Source organism: Grampus griseus, assembly GCF_964374135.1.
Source record: "Grampus griseus genome assembly, chromosome: 5".
In the NCBI taxonomy this organism is placed as follows: domain Eukaryota; kingdom Metazoa; phylum Chordata; class Mammalia; order Artiodactyla; family Delphinidae; genus Grampus; species Grampus griseus.
This window is the reverse complement of record NC_138998.1, coordinates 18,792,081-18,811,952: the sequence shown is the minus strand read 5'-3', so window position 1 is coordinate 18,811,952 and position 19,872 is coordinate 18,792,081. Positions and strand designations below refer to the sequence as shown.

At 37.5% G+C, this 19,872-nt stretch overlaps 2 protein-coding genes across 5 annotated transcripts in view; one reads left to right on the top strand and one right to left on the bottom strand.

Annotated features, from left to right (window-relative positions):
• The window catches only part of HPS3 (HPS3 biogenesis of lysosomal organelles complex 2 subunit 1), a 44,835-nt gene extending 28,636 nt beyond the window's left edge, over nucleotides 1-16,199 (top strand). For both annotated transcript variants that reach the window (XM_082654065.1, XM_082654064.1), the window contains exons 9-17: nucleotides 1,621-1,802; nucleotides 2,837-3,017; nucleotides 3,950-4,183; nucleotides 5,105-5,290; nucleotides 5,633-5,821; nucleotides 7,094-7,201; nucleotides 11,351-11,557; nucleotides 12,264-12,354; nucleotides 15,590-16,199. In XM_082654065.1, the coding sequence (XP_082510191.1) occupies nucleotides 1,621-1,802; nucleotides 2,837-3,017; nucleotides 3,950-4,183; nucleotides 5,105-5,290; nucleotides 5,633-5,821; nucleotides 7,094-7,201; nucleotides 11,351-11,557; nucleotides 12,264-12,354; nucleotides 15,590-15,717 (1,506 nt within the window). In that variant the 3' untranslated portion in view covers nucleotides 15,718-16,199. The remainder of the gene's footprint in view (nucleotides 1-1,620; nucleotides 1,803-2,836; nucleotides 3,018-3,949; nucleotides 4,184-5,104; nucleotides 5,291-5,632; nucleotides 5,822-7,093; nucleotides 7,202-11,350; nucleotides 11,558-12,263; nucleotides 12,355-15,589) is intronic.
• The window catches only part of CP (ceruloplasmin), a 73,755-nt gene continuing 59,571 nt past the window's right edge, over nucleotides 5,689-19,872 (bottom strand). The window contains exons 19-20 of one of the 3 annotated variants that reach the window (XM_082654061.1): nucleotides 10,028-10,132; nucleotides 5,689-5,818 (exon numbers count right to left, since the gene is read on the bottom strand). In XM_082654061.1, the coding sequence (XP_082510187.1) occupies nucleotides 10,029-10,132 (104 nt within the window). In that variant the 3' untranslated portion in view covers nucleotides 5,689-5,818; nucleotide 10,028. The other 2 variants (XM_082654058.1, XM_082654059.1) reach the window with 2 other exon arrangements.

Sequence of the window (19,872 nt, the reverse complement as noted above, 5' to 3'; positions counted from 1 at the left end):
TGTTTTATTTAAAAAAATTTTTTTTGTTTTTTTTTGTTGAAGTATAGTTGACGTACAATATTATAAGTTACAGGTATAAACATAGTGATTCACAGTTTTGAAAGGTTATAATCCATTTGTAGTTATTATAAAATATTGGCTATATTCCCTGTGTTGTACAATATATCCTTGTAGCTTATTTATTTTATACGTAGTAATTTGTACCTCTTAATCTCCCTCTCTTATCTTCACTGGTAACCACTAGTTTGTTCTCTGTATCTGTGAGTCTGTGTCTTTTTTGTTTTATTCACTAGCTTGTTGTATTTTTAGATTCCACTCTTCGTTTTATAACAGTTTTGAAAAATATTTCTCCCCCTGCCACCTTTTAAAAATTTATTTTTTCATTTCATTTCATTTCTCATTTCATATCATTTCTCATGATTAGATTCAGGTTGTATATTCTTCTTCTTGGCCAGAACATTGTGTAGGTGACGTATCTTTCTCAGAGTATCACACTGGGAGGTGCAGAATATTCATTTGCCCTTCACTAGTAATGTTAATTTTGGTCATCGGGTGAAGGTTTTGCCTGATTTGGCCCTGGCATTTTAATGCTGATAATTTTATCAGCTTTGTTCTGTGTTTTCAGTCTTGCTTAATTGAAAGTCTTAGACGTCATCTAGGTGATTTGCCTACTGGGGTCTAAAAATACTGATTGACTCAGATTAGCTAGTGATAATCTTTTTTTTAATTTTATTTATTTTTAGCCGCGTTGGGTCTTCATTGCTGTGCGCGGGCCTTCTCTAGTTGCGGTGAGCAGGGGCTATTCTTCGTTGTGGTGCACAGACTTCTCATTGCAGTGGCTTCTCTTGTCATGGAGCACGAGCTCTAGGCGCTTGGGCTTCTGTAATTGCGGTACGCGGGCTCAGTAGTTGCAGCACACGGGCCCTAGAGTGCGCAGGCTTCAGTAGTTGCGGCACATGGGCTCAGTAGTTGTTGCTCGCAGGCTGTAGAGCACAGGCTCAGTAGCTGTGGCCCACGGGCTTAGTGGCTCCAAGGCACTTGGGATCTTCCCAGACCAGGGATCGAACCCACGTCCTCTGCCTTGGCAGGCAGATTCTTAACCACTGCACCACCAGGGAAGTCCTAGCTAGTGATAATTTTTATAAGCCCACTGTAAGTTACAGAAATAGATCTAGCAGAACCTAAATTCACAGATTGAAACTAAGATAAAGGAAGCATACTCAATCTGAATTTGAGAAAGATTTAAATCATAGAACTTAAAAATAAAGTTAAGGTTTTCAGATATGTTCATTAGCCTTATCAAATTGTGATCAAATTATTGCTAAGTTAACAGTATTATTAGCATTACAGTATTAATTGTACCTTCTCTAATGATTAGCACTGTTTAACAAGAGAATAGTTACAATCATGTGTGTGTTAAACTGGCTCATAGATCGTGGGGGAAAAGAAAACCACTTTAGCTAGGCCTTATCAGAATGACAAATAACCACTTTTTATTTTTTAGGATTTAATGTGTTCAGATATTGACTTTAGTAACCAACTGGGTAGATATTCTTAAGAACTGGGAAACTTTGGGGAGATGTCTAAAGCAACATTAGCTGCTTGCCTTTTTTGTGTTAGGTAGACTACAGTAACACCTACAAGACTGCAAAAACGCAGAGCTGCATCCACCTTCTCAGCGAGGCTCACCTGTTAGTGAGAGCTGCCCTGATGGATGCCAGACAGCTGGAACCTGGAGAAAAAGCCGAGCTTTTAGAAGCATTTAAAGAAAGCTGTGGGCACCTTGGAGACTGCTACAGCAGGTTGGTGATGCTACTTGGAAACTTGTCAGAGAAGCCATCCTGAGCTTCAGGTGTGCTTACTAACTTTTCCACCTCTGGCAGTTACCTGACAAATGGGAGGACGCATGAGGGGAGGTGGTTTAGTTATTCATTTATGCCACAGCATTTGTTTAGCACATCCTGTGGGTCAGGTACTGGGCTAAGCTTAGAGAGATGAGCACGACCTGTTGCCTGCCTTCAAGGACTTACAGTTTATTGGATGAGCAGTTCATGAGTCTCCCATCAGTTAACTTAGGAATTTGAAGTTTCTTTTCAGACCTTTGGGTGGGGGTGGGGCATGACCAGTGAACATCCCTGAGACAACCATATTACTATGAGCTTTAAGGGAGAGATACAAGTTGGACACTCTGTGATTTTAATCTTAGTAGTCAGTGCTTTTATGATGTCAGAAAAGGACACTAGGATCAATAGTGATTTCTCTTTTTGAGAATGATCTTTTTTTTTATGTTAATAGATTTAATGGTAACCATTACTCAATATTTAAGCTTTTTGAGGAAACTTAAAAAAAAATTTTAATGGAGTTATACACGTAGAAGAGTACACAAGTAATAAGTGTACAAGTCACAATAATTTTCACAAAATGAACAAATCCTGTAGCCATTGTCCAGATGAGAATGATCTTTATAATATTTTTCATATATAATTGTTTCCAAGGCTTACTTGACCCATGGGAATCATTATAAATTGGTAAAAGACTTTTCCTACTTATAAACACCATTATTTTAGAGCCACATTATGAATATTAAAATTCACTTAATGAATTGTTTTTGTTTTTCTTATGAGCAAGCAAAAAGAAGCTACATTAATTAGGATGACTTTGCAGAACAAAACTCAGGAGTTTGTTCCAACTCCTAATGGCTGTAGAAAAGTATTTTGAGATTTATGTCTTCCGGAAATCATGTCTGTTTTATTATTAAATGTGTTAGACATCCAAACTTAAACATGACAAATCTGAAGTTGTTTTTTTTGTTTTTTTTTTACTTCCTTCCCTTTAGGCTTGACACCCAGTATTCCCACCTCGCCTTGCCATACTATAAGATGTCTGGTTTGTCTATGGCTGAAGTTTTGGCCCGAGTGGACTGGGCATTAGAGGATGGAACGCAGAAATACGAGAGGGGATTAATCTTTTACATTAATCATTCACTTTATGAAAACCTGGATGAAGAATTAAGTGAAGTGAATACAGTTTTCTATTTAGTTATATCTAATATTTTTAATTTTTCATTTTAGCAATTTATTTTATGTAATTCTGTTGAGAAATCAAGTTCCAAGTATTTTTCATTGGTATTATAGTCTTTTTTTCCTAAAAAAGGTAATTAGTGTGCCCTTTTCTTCATTAATAATACTCAGAATTACAGCTTGGAAGAGAACTTATAATCATCTTCTCATACTTTCTCATTACATAGACAGGGGGGTGTGGTCCACTGTGGTTGAGTGACCTGCCCAATTTGACAGTGGCATGTCTTTAGAAGAATGACATAGAACCTGGGCTTTGCCTGCCTTCTTCTCATCTGCAGCCATTTTCACAACCCTAGTTGCCCCACTCTCCAGGTGTCCAAAGTTTCCCTTGTGAAATCCTGGCCCAGCAACCTTCAGACATTATCAAGGATCATTTTTAGCTCCTCATGTATTTTTAAAGAGTTGAATGCCAGTATGCAAAGTTGGGTATTGTGATACCAAGTGTTTTAAGGTTTTAAGAGAAATGAAATTTTCTCTTATAAATATTAAGTATATTTTGTACATTAAATATAAGTAAATTTTGTATTAAACAGTAATTTTCTATAATGGACTTTTGAGTATAATTTAATCCAATATTTGTTTTCTTCTTCTGAACTCTTGTTAAAATTAGAAATGCTGGCCACAACTTGGTATACACTTTCCCTGCTTTTTCTTCATTATAACTCAGCAAAGAGATCACTTTAGGTCATCTCAGCTCTCCCACGCTATCACCATCAAACTCTTTTTAAATCGAAGCATAGTACTGTAATTTTATCTTAATTGGAATGTTTGTATCTTGGCTTTTTATCTTTTTTTTTTTTTTTTTTTGCTGATTTTGTTGCTTTCTATCAGCTGACTGACCTTTTATTTCTTGTTTACGCTCACCAAAGGAATTGGCAGCAAAAGTGGTTCAGATGTTTTATGTCGCTGAGCCGAAGCAACTGCCCCATATTCTCTGTAGTCCTTCTATGAAGAGTATTGATCCTTTAACTGCCATAAGCTATTTAAGGAAGCTGGATACTTCTGGATTTTCATCAGTCTTAGTGACATTGACCAAGGCAGCAATGGCTTTGAAAATGAGAGATCTTGACATGCACAGAAATGAAATGAAAAGCCATTCAGAGGTACGGTGCCCTGCCTGGTATTAACAGCAAGCTAAAATAGGACTCAGTGGTCCTGAGGTGTTTAGTTTTCTTCTGGCTTCTGTGTAGCTCATTTTTTTTCTTAGTTGTAAGGGAAGATAGACTTAGTATTAAAAAGGAAGTGGCCCAAAGTGGGAGTGCTTGGGCTTTGGATTTGGCAAATGAAAAAGAAAAATGAAAGATAAATGGCAGCAATGGGTATCCAAAGACTTTTCAACTTAGTGTCAGGTATGTTCAGAACACAGTGCTTGGCAGTGAAGAGTATACAGGCTCTGCCCTGAGCTGACAGTCTGACCTGGCACGAGGGGGTGGTGTGGTTTCTCCCTGAAAACAGAACAGTGATGTATATTCAAGTACAGCAAGTAGGTTATTAACCTTGAGTCTTAGGAGTCCAGTAGTTGCAGAAATAGCCTGCATTTGGGAAGATCACAAATGCCTGTGTGGGAGATTAGGCATTTGAATGGTGTATCAAAGAAAAGGTAGCTTCCCGTTGGAAAAGAGGCCATTTAGGGACATAAGCCAAAAAAGTTAATCAGTAGAGAAAGAAATTAAGAAGTGACATTAATTGAGCACTTATTATGTCTCAGGTTAGCACTAAGATGTCCTCTACTTTGAAGAGTAGAATTCTAGAAAGATGAATTTTCTTTTCATAATTTTGAAAAATCCTATATAGACCTCAATTTAAAGCTGTCTACAAAATAGGACATCTTGATGCTTAATTAAGTAATAATAACTTCTACAAAGACAGTTACCAATGATGTCCTTAGAACTTGTCTTTGTAAAGAAAAAATTAAGATTACAATAAATTATTAATGGCTTATCATTGATTCTTGAATTCACTAGCGTGTATTTCCAAGATGAATGCAATGTTTATTCTGTTCCTAAATTTTTTTTTATCTGAAGATGAAGTTGGTATGTGGCTTCATTCTGGAACCTCGGCTATTGATTCAACAGAGGAAAGGACAGATTGTTCCAACTGAATTTGCAGTTCACTTGAAGGAGACTCAGCCTGGATTGCTTGTGGCTTCAGTCCTTGGCTTACAGAAGAACAACAAAATTGGAATTGAAGAAGCAGATTCCTTCTTTAAGGTCTGTCACTTTGAAAATGCAATTGTTCTGGATGGCCTGATGAAGTTGGTGGGGGGGACGGGGAGCAGAATAAGAGAAGTGAGTTTTCATTTGTTTATTGAAAAATGAGGCTTACACATAACCACTTATAAAAGTACAGATTAAGAAAATGTATCTAGAAAAATTCTGTTCATGCAACCTGGAGTCTGTTAAAATGTCTAAATTCGCTTTTGCCATGGCACTAATGCTAGAGATAAATTATTGAATACATGGCCCACATGATGGAGTGCTGTTCAGACCAGCTGTAACTTGATCAGTACTATATTTATCTGAGCTATGGGGGCTTGTTTCACTGTTCTCAAGGTGCTCTGTGGTAAAGATGAAGATACGATTCCTCAGCTCTTAGTAGACTTTTGGGAAGCTCAGCTGGTAGCGTGTCTCCCAGATGTGGTACTTCAGGAACTCTTTTTCAAGCTCACATCACAGTACATCTGGAGATTATCTAAGAGGCAGCCACCTGACACCACACCATTGAGAACATCAGAGGATCTGGTAAGATAATGGAATAGTACAGTGAATTAAACTTTATGTACATTACACATTATGATAATGACCCTTATTATTTTGTTTGTTTGTTTGTTTTTGGGTTTTTTTGTGTGTGTTTTATGTTTTTGTTAAAATTTTATTTCTTTTTATTTTAATTTTTGTTGACCCTTCTTATTTTTAACGGCATAAAATCAGTTGTAATTCATATTACCGGATATCTTTTTTTTTTTTACGGTACGCGGGCCTCTCAGTGTTGTGGCCTCTCCCGTTGTGGAGCACAGGCTCCGGACGCGCAGGCTCGGCGGCCATGGCTCACGGGCCCAGCCGCTCTGCGGCATGTGGGATCTTCCCGGACCAGGGCACGAACCCATGTCCCCTGCATCGGCAGGCAGACTCTCAACCACTGCGCCACCAGGGAAGCCCTACCGGATATCTTTTTAAAGCAAGAGTTAAAAATACATTTAAAACTTGTCTGTGAGTGAAGTTGCCCACATTTTAAACACTTTTGTATCCTAAAGAGTGCCTTCTACTCTTCCTGTATTACTTACCTACAGTGGTACTTCAGTAGCCAAAGTGTGGGAGAAAGGGCTTTTCCCCAAATCCATCTGTGCTCCCTTAGGCGACAGTCATGAAGCGGAACATGAGAGAAGAGACATCTGCAGACCTCCCTGCTGGGAGAGGAACTGCAGAAGGCTTGTGGGAGAGAGACTTCCTTACCAGACTTCCATTTCCTGTCAGCTGCACAGACAAGAGCTGTTCCGCAGTCTGCAGCAGCCCTAACAACTCTACTCTTATCTTTCCTGTTCCCCCCGACCCCTGGCAGCCCCTTTGTCCCTCACAGTGACAGAGTGGCTAATGTGGGTTTGCTTGAATAAGGGAGTCTTTATGGGAATTGTCTTGAGAACTTATGGAAGAGATTTTGCCTCCCAAGGAAAGTAGTAGAAATAAAAATTATTTTCAGTATTACTGTTAACTTTTTTTGAGTGTAATTAGCTTAAAGGAAGTATTGCCCTTTTTGTGAGAAAGTGCCTCTTTGCAGTTTTTTGAAAGTTAAAATATTAGGAAATATTTAGTGAGGATTTATTCAGTGAGAAGCAGCAAAACTAAAACCTTTTCCAGGGGAATGCATTCTAAGACTTTCTTCCCATTACCAGGAAAATGTATACCAAATTTTGGGACACGGCAGAATGTTAGGGATTGCTTGTTGTTTGTGGGATGGATGAAGAAAGTCTTGTTTTGTTGTATTTTTGTTTATGATAAATTTCTTTTACATTTTAGATAAACACCTGTAGTCATTATGGCTTAATCAGTCCGTGGGTTAATGTCTTAATATCCTCTGAATCCTTGGCTGATAAAAATTATATGGAAGACCTTTCAAAATTACAGGTAAATAAAAATGCCTCCTTTTCTCATGAATATGCATATTACCATATAGTATAGGACTTAAATTTGGTAAGACCCTGGGTGTCCAGTTAATTTAGAGTGTATCATTCTGGGGACAGAATCTATAGTTAGGCATACTCAAGAGCTGTGGAGGGAATTCCTGCCTCTGCCTGAAACTGCTGACGGGAAGTCTGGTCTTGTTGCCAGTCGGTGAGTGAGCTTCCAAGTCCTGTGACTCTTGCCTCATTCTCAGGACGTGCCTAAAAACACGTTGTGAAATGAAAGTATGGCAAGTGTTTCGCGGTGTTTTCATTGACGAGATTCACTTTTATTTTAGTGTTCACTCACACAGTTTAGGCCTCTAGCCCAAACCGAGCACTACTATCTGTCTTATAGGAGATAGGTCAAAGTAGCTAGCTTCTCTGGCTCCTGAAAGGATTTTTTTAAAAGTAAGAAACATGATCAAGAGAATGTAGACCATCCTGCAAGAATTCTGAATGTGAATGTTTTTGACTGAGAATGAGAAATAAAGTCCACATTTGACTTGGTGGATTGGGCTGGGCTCAATGTGGATGTGATTTTGTTTAATGTAATCAGTGGCCTAAGGACTGAGTATAATCCTCACATCTGTTGTGTTTGGTCTTCCCAGTGTAGCTGCCAACATATGAAAATTGAGATTTCAAATTCAGAATTTTGAGTTTCAAGTTCCTCTTTGAGAAACTCAGCAGAACTTGCATTCAGCAGTAACCCTGGGCCCTCACTGCCTGAGACCTGAAGGTCGGAGCCACCTACTGGCTCCCCTCCTTGGGCAGTGCTCATGCTGTCCTGTCTGCCACAGTTCCACCTCCATGTCTCCCTGGTCCAGATTCAGTGTCTGGCATCCATTTTCCTTATACTCAGCCGCCTTCGTGTGTTTTCATCATCTGGTTTTCATCGTCTGGTTTGACCTTGTTAAGCTTTTGAGTGTGCAACCCCTGATTTACTCTGGGAACTTAGTGGAAGTGTGGTTATTGCTTATAGAAACCAAAATGTCAAATTGGGGATGGGGTGTCAGGATGCGAAGCTCAAGAGACCATATTGCTTAGTCTTAGCCTCTAGACAGCCTGTGATGTCACCAGGAATAGAGTTACTTACATTTTTTTTTAAATTGCCAAAGGCGGTTCTTGTTGGTTCTTATCTCTAGTACCCTTATGCTACAGAGGCTGCCGAGCACTTAGTCTCAGATTTGTTCATTCCACAAATATTCCTCAATCATGTACTGTAAATGTGATTGATGTACAGCATTGGACGAGGCAGGCAAGACCTTGCCCTCCTATAATTTATGTACTAATTACATATTTAAAATGCTAATTGTAATAAGTGCTTTAAAATATCCCCTGATAAATCTTCAAAGCATATTTATAATCTCTGCTTGAAAAAGTATAATTCAGTGATCTTTAGAATCCATTTTAAGGTATTTAAAAAGGGTATCTTGGGACTTCCCTGGTGTCACAGTGGTTAAGAATCTGCCTGCCAATGCAGGGGACACAGGTTCGATCCCAGGTCCGGGAACACCCCACATGCCACAGAGCAACTAAGCCCATGCGCCACAACTACTGAAGCCCACGTGCCTAGAGCCCGTGCTCCGCAACAAGAGAAGCCACCGCAATGAGAAGCCCACGCACTGCAACAAAGAGTAGCCCCCTCTCGCCGCAACTAGAGAAAGCCCGTGTGCAGCAACGAAGACCCAAGGCAGCCAAAAATAAATAATAATAAAATAAATAAATTTATAAAAAATAAATAATAAGAGTATCTTCTTTCTGGGAATCCTTGCCATTAAAGGATAGAAAGTTGAGTCAGTCTAAACTTTTCTAAATCCTTTTCCTAATTATAACTCTTTCTAAATTATCTGGGGTCAATTAGTCTTAGTCATTAAGAAAAAACTAACCATCAAGAAACAAAAAGATCTCACCTGCTCTTACCTAGAGGAATGGGGGGTCGGTTCAGAATCACTTGGAGAGCTTTTTCAAAATTGTATGTCTTCCCTCTACCCACCAGCCCACCACCACCACACAGATTTGAGATAAATCTTTGTCCCTTGTTCTTAATCACTGTAATAGTATATTTGTGCAAGAATTAAAAACAATCTATAAATCATCTATGTGTCAAAAAGCCACTATTCAGAATGACACAGTAACTAGTAAGTGCCCTGCCTTTTACCAGAATTGTCCTGGTCCCCTCCCCCCGCCTTCTTGCCATCCACCCCTTTTAGAGCCACAGGTGTGACTGTGTAGAGAATTCTGTGGGTTCCAGCCCCGCAGAGCCAGCTGAGCATGAGGGATGTAGATCAGAAAAGGGAATAAATAGTGCCTGTGTTGGGGGTGGAGAGTCCATTTCCAATATTGAAAAAAAAAAAAAAGAAAGGAACACACTGCTAAGAAGCACACAACACTAAGAGTATTTTAAAGAGTAGTAGTAACCTGTGGGCCGTTTTTTATCCAGTGATATATGTGTTGTCTGGTGCTTCTTATTTTGAGGGTTTTTGTTTGTTTTGGTCGCCCTGTGTGGCTCTGGTATCTTAGTCCCCCGACCACAGATTGAACCCACGCCCTCAGCAGTGAAAGTGCGGAGTCCTAACCACTGGACCGCCAAGAAATTCCCTGGTGTTTCTTATTTTTAAACTTCTTGATGATATGGATATAACTACTTAAAAGTTCATGGGTAACCCATTTTGTACCAAGCTTTGACTCATTTCACTTTAACCACCTTATTTCATATTTGCTATCTTATTGTCAGGAAATTTTTCAGATGAAGGTGAATATTAAACTTGCAGGAAGGAAAGGGACCAACCTTACTCTCCTAGCCATTGCTTGGTAGATATTTGGAATAAAATCACGATGCTGACTGTAAATGGATAGTTCATGTTCCATGTCCTCCTGTGAGTCTGAGAAGACGCTGCAGTAAAAAGGATACAAGAAGAAGAAAATCAGGATATGAGCATTTCATTTTTTATCCAGAAGAAAGGGAAAGCAGAGATTATTTTGGTGGCGGAATCAAAAGTAGTATTTATAGTTTAAATGTTTAAAAGTAAAATATTGTCAAGTTCTGACTACTGAAATAATAGCTGCTCTGTGTCATTCAGGTTGTAGCAAACGGTATTGATACAAATTATTAGGTTCTTAACGATTGCTGTAGTTTTCTTAAATGTGAAATTTTATTTTTGGTTCTTCGTGTAGTGCATGCTTATTATTAGAAACCTTGGAAAATACAGGGAAGTGTGAAAAAGAAAGTTGGCTTTGTCCTCCCATTCCAGTGAATTGGTCTCTGTTTCAAATTTCGATGCTCTTCCAAAGGCATTTCTAGATGTGCATGTACCTATGTAGATTTTATACAACTGACCATGCTCTGAATATAATTTTGTATTGAGATTTTTTTTTTTTTTTCTTTTTGCGGTACATGGCCCTCTCACTGCTGTGGCCTCTCCTGCTGCGGAGCACAGGCTCCGGACTCGCAGGCTCTGCGGCCATGGCTCACAGGCCCAGCCGCTCCGTGGCATGTGGGATCCTCCCGGACTGGGGCACGAACCCATGTCCCCTGCATCGGCAGGCGGACTCTCAACCACTGCGCCACCAGGGAAGCCCTGTATTGAGATTTTTTACTAATTTTATCATGAGCATTTTGTCCTTTGAAAACAATTTTGATAGCTATAAAATATACCATCATTTGAATATATCATCATTTATTTACTCATCCCTTCTTATTTAATGCTTAGATTTCTTCTGGTTTTTCAGTATTATAAATATTCTTGAGGTGAACATCATTGGACATAAATCTTGACCACCATGTTGATTCTATCCTAAGGATAGAATCTTAAAGCATTCGCATTAGTTTAAACTTACAGTCTATTCAGAGCAAACACAACCCCGTTATTTTAAAAAATCATAGCTTTGTATTAAACAGATCTTTTTTTCTTTAAACTAGAAGTGGTTTCAAGATTATTTAATACTTTGGTCTAATTAGACTTACTAAGTAAATATATGCGTGTGCTCTAAAATTACATTCTGTTTTTTTTTTGGTGAGTGAGATTTATTCTTTTTAAAAACTGTATTCTGTATGTTGTGCTTTAGTGTTTTGGGTGCCTCATTCCATAACATTTCACTTTTCTGTTCATAGTCTCTCATATGTGGTCCTTCATTTGACATAGCTTCCATTATTCCATTCTTGGAGCCACTCTCAGAAGACACTGTTGCTGGCCTCAGCGTCCATGTTCTGTGTCGTACGCGTTTGGAAGAGTATGAACGGTGCATAGACAGGCTGTTAGAGAGATGCCCGGAGGCAGTCATCCCATATGCTAATCATGAACTGAAAGAAGAGAATCGGGTATGCTTTTCAGATTATGGTTTTAGGCTTTATCAGTGATAATCAAATGTTAATCTTGTTGCCTTATCTGCAACATGGGGACAGATTATGCCAGTCCAACCTCACAGGGCTGTGTGGCTTAAAAGAGCATATATGTTACATGTTTTTTTTTTTTTTTGCGGTACGCGGGCCTCTCACTGCGGTGGCCTCTCCCGTCACGGAGCACAGGCTCTGGACGCGCAGGCTCAGCAGCCATATGTTACATGTTTTGAGTACCATTAGAGGCGGTTAAAATTTATGGTGCTTGTATGTTATCTTCACTAAAGGTCTCTTGTTTGGCAATGAAGTAGGCTATTACCTGAAGATTTGGAAAACATAATAAATGATGGGAAAATTCTTTGTGGACTCTCTGGTCTTTAGAAATTAGAAGAGTTTTTGACTTTAGAATTTTCTTGCTACCTAAGAGATGGAAACAAGACACGTCTATGTTTCTTCTTGAAAACAGCGGTGTACATATGTACAGTGTATATATTATTAGATTTTCAAGTTACAGATCTGACTTTTATGCTCTAGCTTAAGCAGAAGACTGTTCTAACAAAGTCTGTTCCTTAACCAAGATGATGTATATTTTTGCCCTGGGCTTCCCTGCACAATCTTTTTCTTCTTGTTGGAAATCTGAGTGTAAAATGCATCAAACTTAAAAAGTATTCATTTTTCCCTAAGATAGACTTTGTGGTGGAAAAAACTGCTGCCTGAACTTTGTCAGAGAATAAAATGTGGTGGAGAGAAATATCAACTTTACTTATCATCACTAAAAGGTAAAATAATCTTTTTTGCTTGATTATAAATTGAGTTGAGGGTACTCATTTCCATAACTGGCTGAAGCCTTGCTGTCTCTCGTTTTTCATGTGATTCTCAAGTGTGGGGAAGAGGGTCTTCACAGAATCAACTGGAGAGCTTATTTTTAACATTCATGTGCTCCCGCCGCCACATTTGATATTCATTTATCTCTTTTAGCTCTAGAGCTGATGCTTTTAAGTTAATCTTTCCAGACACTTAACAAAGTATCGCAGTCAGAGAAACTCACAGCCTCAGTATTTTAAAAATTGGAATAGCCGTTAAAGTCCGTTTTATATTAATGGTCTGGGTGCTTAATTTACTTCATGTAGGAAATTAAAATTATTTTCATTATTAATCATAATTGTAAGCAAGTACTGAGGAATGATAAATTTCTCAAAGATTTAGAAGTGTAGTGTGTCTAAATTATGCAGTATTTTACAGCGTAGGTAGTTATTGTTTGAATTTTTATATAATTCATAGTCATTTATAAATCTTGATAGCTATATGGTTATCAGTTTCACTACTCTTGTGTGTTAATATCACCAGTTAATGGTTGGCCTGATGACAAAAGTATGGTTATATTGATACCAGTGTGCACAAAATATTAGGAGTTGACAGTGTTGGAATTGTATTTTCCAGCTGAGGGAATTGACTTTCAAAGTGTTAGGCAAAGCCAAGTGGCCATTGGATGGTGTTTTTCTGGAAATTCCCATTAAGTTGTATGTTTTTGATTGGGAAGACAGGGAGGGGCCTTTGTACTATTTGTCCTACCCACCTCTCTGAGTGATTTTTTGGTTGTCAGAAGGTGGAAGCTTCAGGTGTTTGATTGCCCAGCCCCATCTGCACCAAATTTATCACATAAATTTGAACTGATTATTCTTGTTGGTCGATCACTTTCCAGTACAGATAGCCCACATCTTCACACCCCAGTAACATCATTATCTTAGTCAAACGACTCTTTCTTCATCCTTTTCTGATCCACACCCACAAACTCATAACTACCCCATAATCTTTCCTCCAAATGTTCCATTTTTCTGTGTCTTTAATATGTGTGTATTCACACACATGTGCATGTGTGTATGTGTGTGGCTTATGGGAACTAAATGCTGTGTGGGATTTACCTTTATTGTAATACCTCCAGAGCTGGTATAGTGTTTTATTCATTTTTCATGATGCACTTTCCTTGCCAGCAACGTGCTTCTCCATATGGAGTATTCTATAACTATTGATTGATTTGAAGGGAAGACACCTGAATAACCTCAGGTCTGTTTTCATGGGGAGTCTCTCTGTTGGCAGCTGTGGTATACCAAGAAGGGACCAGGATTGGAATTAGGAGAATTGGAACTGAGTTCCAAGTCTGCTACTTACTGAGTATCCTGAAGCAAGCCAGTTTTTTTAATTGCCTGGGACCAATGGGAGGTTCAGGACTGACTCTAGAGTAAAATGTTAGGCAAAAATTGCAAGATGGTGAGGTTGGAGATGGAGGTCAGGGACTTACATAATATGCTTAGGAGCTTGGATTTCTTACTCTCTAATGCAGCATTCCTCAGCCTTGTCACTGCTGACATCTTGGACCAGATAATTTGTGTGTAGGTGTCCCCTGTGCATTTTAGGGTGTTACCAGCATCCCTGGCCTCTACTCACTAAATACACTAAATACCAACAGCACTTGCCCAGTTAAAACAGAAGTGTCTCCAGCCATCACCAAATGTCCCCTGGGGGACAAAACTGTACTAGTTGAGAACTGTTGCACTAATGCAGAGCCATTGAAACTGGGGTTAGTGGTTGACTTCTTTGTTTCAAGGCAGTACTTATGACTGTTTTTGTGACAGTGAGCTGTGCTTATCAATAAAAATTCTAGTACTATAGTCAATTACAAAGTTTAAAAAGTCATTTTAAACTTCACCAGCCAGAAATAACTATTTTCAACATTTGACACGTATTCTCTAGACACACTGGAGGATTTAAAGTACTCTGTGGATTTAAGATATTGACCTTGTTCTTGGAGTTGTAACCTGTATTAGCCTGTCACTAGTTGGAGGAAGAGGAGAATAGAGCAGTGGCAAGATTTTTGTTGGCTCTATACCTACTTTACACTGGCCCCCACCTCAGTTTTTCTGTATCTAGGATACTACTTACAGGTTCCACGTTTAGGCAAAATAAACTCGTTTGATAGGAAAACATTGGTAATTCATGGGTTTTACAAATTAGTTAGCAGTTATTGTTTATTAAAGTTCTATTTTGTGTCAGATGTGCATCATTGTATTTTAAATTGATTCACAAAGGACTCTGGAAGCTAGCAGATGGTACCACTACATTATAAATGAGGAAACCAAGACCCAGGAGGTTGACTTTCTTAAAGTCACCCAGAGCATAAGTAGAAGCGTGTGATCGCTGCCCAAGTCTGTACGATTCCAGAGCTAGGGAGCTTTCTCATACGTCACCCTATTCATTAACTTGTTAGCCACAAGAGCATGTCATTCCTTTGTGTAAGGGATGGTTTAGGTTGCTGGATATTGGACAGATGACTTTGGATGGATGCACGCACACCTGAGCCAGAGATTTTATATTCCGGTTACTCTGCAAATAGAATAAGTGGTGGGCATGCAAGAATCACACACGGAATGGACTGAAGAAGGTTTGGGAACGTTGTTCTTAAATGTCACCCCCTTCTCTTCCCAGCAGAGGGCAGCATGCATGCATCGAGAAACAACAGAATCATAAAATAACATAGTTACCTTTACAAAAATGTTTACTAAATTCCTTAATATTTAAAATATTCATTAGAACACATTATTTTGCAGTTTGAGAAACAAAGTAAATGGTCTCGAAAACATATTCGTGCTTATTAATAACATAAAAATCTTATAATAGAGAGGAACTGATTTAGGAAAATGTCATCCAACAATTAATAGTATTTCCTGTCCTAGCAAACAGTCTTTATAAATCAGCTGCAATATAGTCCTAACATTAAAAACAGTGTTCAATTGATTGTATTTTCCTACAAACGATTGTAGAAAGAATAAATAAGAAGTTGTTAGAACCATTAAGCAGTCTGGATTTAAAAGACTGGTTTTCTGGGGTTTTTTTCCTCTCTCTCTCGTAGTTATAACATTTTGTCACCTGAATTAGCTTCTAATTGGTTGAGTGATAAGAGAATAGGATGAAAGACAGAATTTCAGTTCTAACTCAGATATTCTTTCCTACAAACAGAAACACTGTCAGTTGTTGCTGTGGAACTACAACTAAGGGATTTCTTAAATGTCCTCCCAGAAGATGGCACTGCAGCATTTTTCTTGCCATATCTTCTTTACTGCAGTCGAAAGAAATCATTGACTTAAAGGTATCATTTGAAATATACCACACATGAGACTGAATTTTTCAAAACTGAATGCCAGATAAAAAATATATATATAAAGGACTTTTATATTGAACATGTACATATATTGCAAATGCTTTCAGGCTGCTTACCTCAGTGATAGTATTAGTTTCATAATTTATGACCTGAGTCCATTTAATTGTCCAGAATATAAAAAAGCTACAAGATATAGGAGTTTCCTCAAAGAAGGCATATATTTTTAAAGGTAGAGACTGACTTCTATTCCAAGGAACATCAATTTACTGTTGTTGGAGACATGACAATCTTTTTCATCCCGGGAACACAAACAATTTGTAAGTATGCTCGAAAGAATGTCATTCCAAGTGGTCCACAATTTAACCTTTCTGATTTTTCCAGATTTTTCTACTGGGTCCCTTTTAAAAACAGTTATTTTCTTTGAGAAAGATGTTAATGTTTTCCCACAGTAAAAGATTTCAAACTTTATTTTCTTGTTACTTTTAAAATACATGCTAAGTTTCTCTCTGAATCAAATGAAATAGAAGTTTACAAAGCTGACTTTCTTCTTGTCTGGCTATTAACGTGATTTGTTGAGTGCATGTTTTTCAGCCAAAGCCTTGTTTCCATTTTTTGTTGATGTGGACTCTTGCTCTTTTAGCCAGAGTGTATGTGAAAATAAAGAAATATAAAGAACTGTGTCTTTTTTTTAGCCTCTTATTAAATAATTTTGAGTCCCAGTTCAGTTCCTTGATAGTGTGCTTTGACTTTAGTTAAGACTGGGCAAAAATGTTACTCACCTGATGTTTCCACAACGATATTTTGAAAACTTTTCTCCTGATGGCAACGTTCGTCTTTGCCAGGATTTAATTTATAGATTGTTTCTCAACTCTGCCTTTCTCCAGTTCCATATTAACTTCCTTTTGATCATCATTTCGAGGGTTCACAAAACTCAGATTGGCAACATTTTATTTTATTTTAAAAATTTGTTTTATTTTATTTAAACATTTTTTTAATTTAAAATTAACAAAAAAATTTTTACCAGTTTTATTTAGGTATAATTGACATCTTCAAAGGGTACCCTATTGATTTTCTATTGCTGCTGTAACAAATTATCACAGGCTTAGTGGCTTAAAACAACACAAAATTTAATTATCTTACAGTTCTGTAGATTAGAAGTTCAATATTGGCCTCACCGTTTTGAAATTTTATTACTAATATTTTATTTTATCTGTTTAATTTTTCATTTTACTTCCTCTACACCTGTGCCCCTATTCCACTGGTCCATGAGGACTGATGTCAGCAGTATGTTAGAGGGATTGATGGGAAGCCGAAGTTTGGAAACATTTCATTGGATCTTATTTGTTTGTTTATTTTTTTATTTATTATTGAAATCATTGAATCTTAATAGTGATCCTTTGAGGACTGTCCAGGACAACATCTGCTCATAGATTTTTTTTTTTAATACAGTTTTGTAAAGCCCTAATGGTGGTGATATGTGTATTAGAGTCAGTCATGTGTCATAATACAGTCTATTGATCTTTTCATATGCAACAGTGTAACACAGTTATCCCCATAAATGCACAAAAGTATATGTTTTCAGTCTTTTTTTTAATGCTTATAGCCATTCCAAGTAAGCCTTCTATTCAACACTTTCACATAACATTGTTATGAATCATTGTTTTTTCTTTTTTTTTTTTTTCATTTATCACCAATTTATTTCTTATATCCAGACTTGGTCTCTATAGAAAAAGAAATTTTAAGACCATTATTAAAAATAGTATATATCATATGGTTAAAAAAAATGGCACATGGTGCTTTAAATATATTCTAGTTTTTTAAAAGTTATTTTCTTTATTCTTGATTCATTTATATTTTTCTGCTCTTTATATATTTAAAACACATCTCTCACTCTAGTACTGCTTTATTTAAAGACAAATTAACTTTCCTCCCTGCAAGATATTTATTTATTATCAAGGGAAAATTAGTCATTTTATAGTGGAGAAACCTGGCAGACACCACCATAAGCCCAAATGCTCAAAATGAACACAACCAGTAAGGGAACAAATCAACATCTTGTGTCTCTTGACGTGTATGCTGAGAAAACCACAATATCCCTTCTGGGAGAATCTTGCCAAAAAATGCATAATCCGAATCTGATCATAAGGAAACGTTAGACAAACCCAAATTGAAGTCACATTCTACAAAGTGACTGCCCTGTATTCTTTAAAAATGTCAAAGTTGGGAAAGACAAAGACCAAGGAACTGCTCCAGACTAAGGAGACAAGAAGACATGTCAGCTGAACTCAGGGCATGAGTTGGATTTTCTTTTTCTCTGAAGAACATGATTAGAATAATTGGTGAAATATGGAAGGGGTCTGTAGTATTGGATTGTTTTTAATTTCCTGATTTTGATAGGTGTACTTTGTTTATGTATAAGAATATTCTTGTTCTTAGGAAATAGGAGTATATGTATTTACAATTTCTGTAGTCTGTGTGTGTATAAAGAGATACGGAGATAGGAGAAAGGACGAGAAAGTACATGATGCTGTGCAAAATGTTAACATTTGGGGAACCTGGGTAAAGGGTATACAGGAATTTTTTTGGTACTGCTCTAGCAACTTTTCTATAAGTCTGACGTTGTGTCCAAAAAAGTTTTTAAAATTCCTTTTTATTGAGTTAATATGTGGTTAGATATTTACCAAGCAGGGTATTGGATTGGATTTGTGCACCTACTAGAAGTACAGAATATACACTCCCTGCCTATAAGGACCTTAGAGCTAAGTAAGCTTTTCCCCCTCAGACAGCTCCAAGAGGTTATCTAACTGTCATGGAAGTGTCAGTCTAAAAAAAGTACCTTTTATATTTGTCAGAGGAGGTCTTTATTATGCTTCCTCTGGTAGAAATAAGGCATTACATTAAGCATGACAGGATATCCACAATTCTTTTCTAGTGATTCTTTTCTTTGTGGAGAAAATTGTCTCCCTGTGCAAAATATTGAAAGATTTCACTATAACTTGATTTCTCCCTTGTCTCTGTCGTGGTAGGCTGAAATTCTTCTAAGATTTAGAATTAAGGTAAACTTGGCCAAAGCTTTATCAAACTTTCATTTAAAGATAATTCAGACTGATAAATGTGGCTCCTCATTTTTCTGTGAATAGTTCAAACTATCTTTTTTGTTCATTACTGCTTCTTTCAGTTCCATGCAATACCTTTTCTCTTAGTAAAAGTCAAATTTCCCTTTAATCTTTTTTTCCAACATGTGTTTTGCCTTCGCATTGCTAATCGTTCTACAGTTTTTAGTAGGGCTTTTAAAACAGTCTCCCCTTTCTTAACCAAGGAAACAGTCATCTCGCTTATCTCCTTCCAGGCTTATCCTACAGGAGGAATTTTTTCATGGTCTTTGTGTGTAGGCTTAGCCTGTAGCAGCATCCTCTACATGTCAGGCATTTGCACACATGAATTTCCAGAATGCCTGCCTTGGTATTCCTTCACTTTTGATTATCAGTCTGAGCAGGACCATCCTTTTGTGTGGTTTACATGTGTGCTAATGTTCTTTAAGCTCTACTTAAGGTTTTCTTTCTCATGTTTGACTCTTCACCTTGTTCAGCAGTTACTGGCATTAGACCCAGTGGTTTATATATTTGTCTGAGCCTTTGGTGTTCTGGTGCTCTCAGTACCACACTTTGTAATAAAGAGTTTTAGTGGAAATAGTTTTTCATGTTATGAGGTCTTTGTGTAAGACCCAGGAACAGAAATTAAAACTTTTCGTTTGCACTGACAGGTAATCTTTCAGTGATTTTTAGGTTTTGAAATATATTTACTTCTGTATTTTCTTCCATTTATATGTTCTCTTTTATGCCAGTGTGAGGAGGAAACACAAGTTGTTTTCTCTACATCATTTCCCCTCATTGGATTTGCCATTGCCAATTCCAACAATTCTGAACTCAGAAGACTCAGGAAACACCAAAGCCTGCAACCAAAAAGCAGGAATTTTACTTTTTTTTTTAACCTCAGTTTTTAAAATTGAAGTATAGTTAATTTACAATGTTGTGTTAGTTTCAGGTGTACAGCAAAGTGATTCAAATATATATATATTCTTTTTCAGATTCTTTTCCATTATAGGTTATTACAGGATACAGAGTATAGTGCCCTCTGCTAT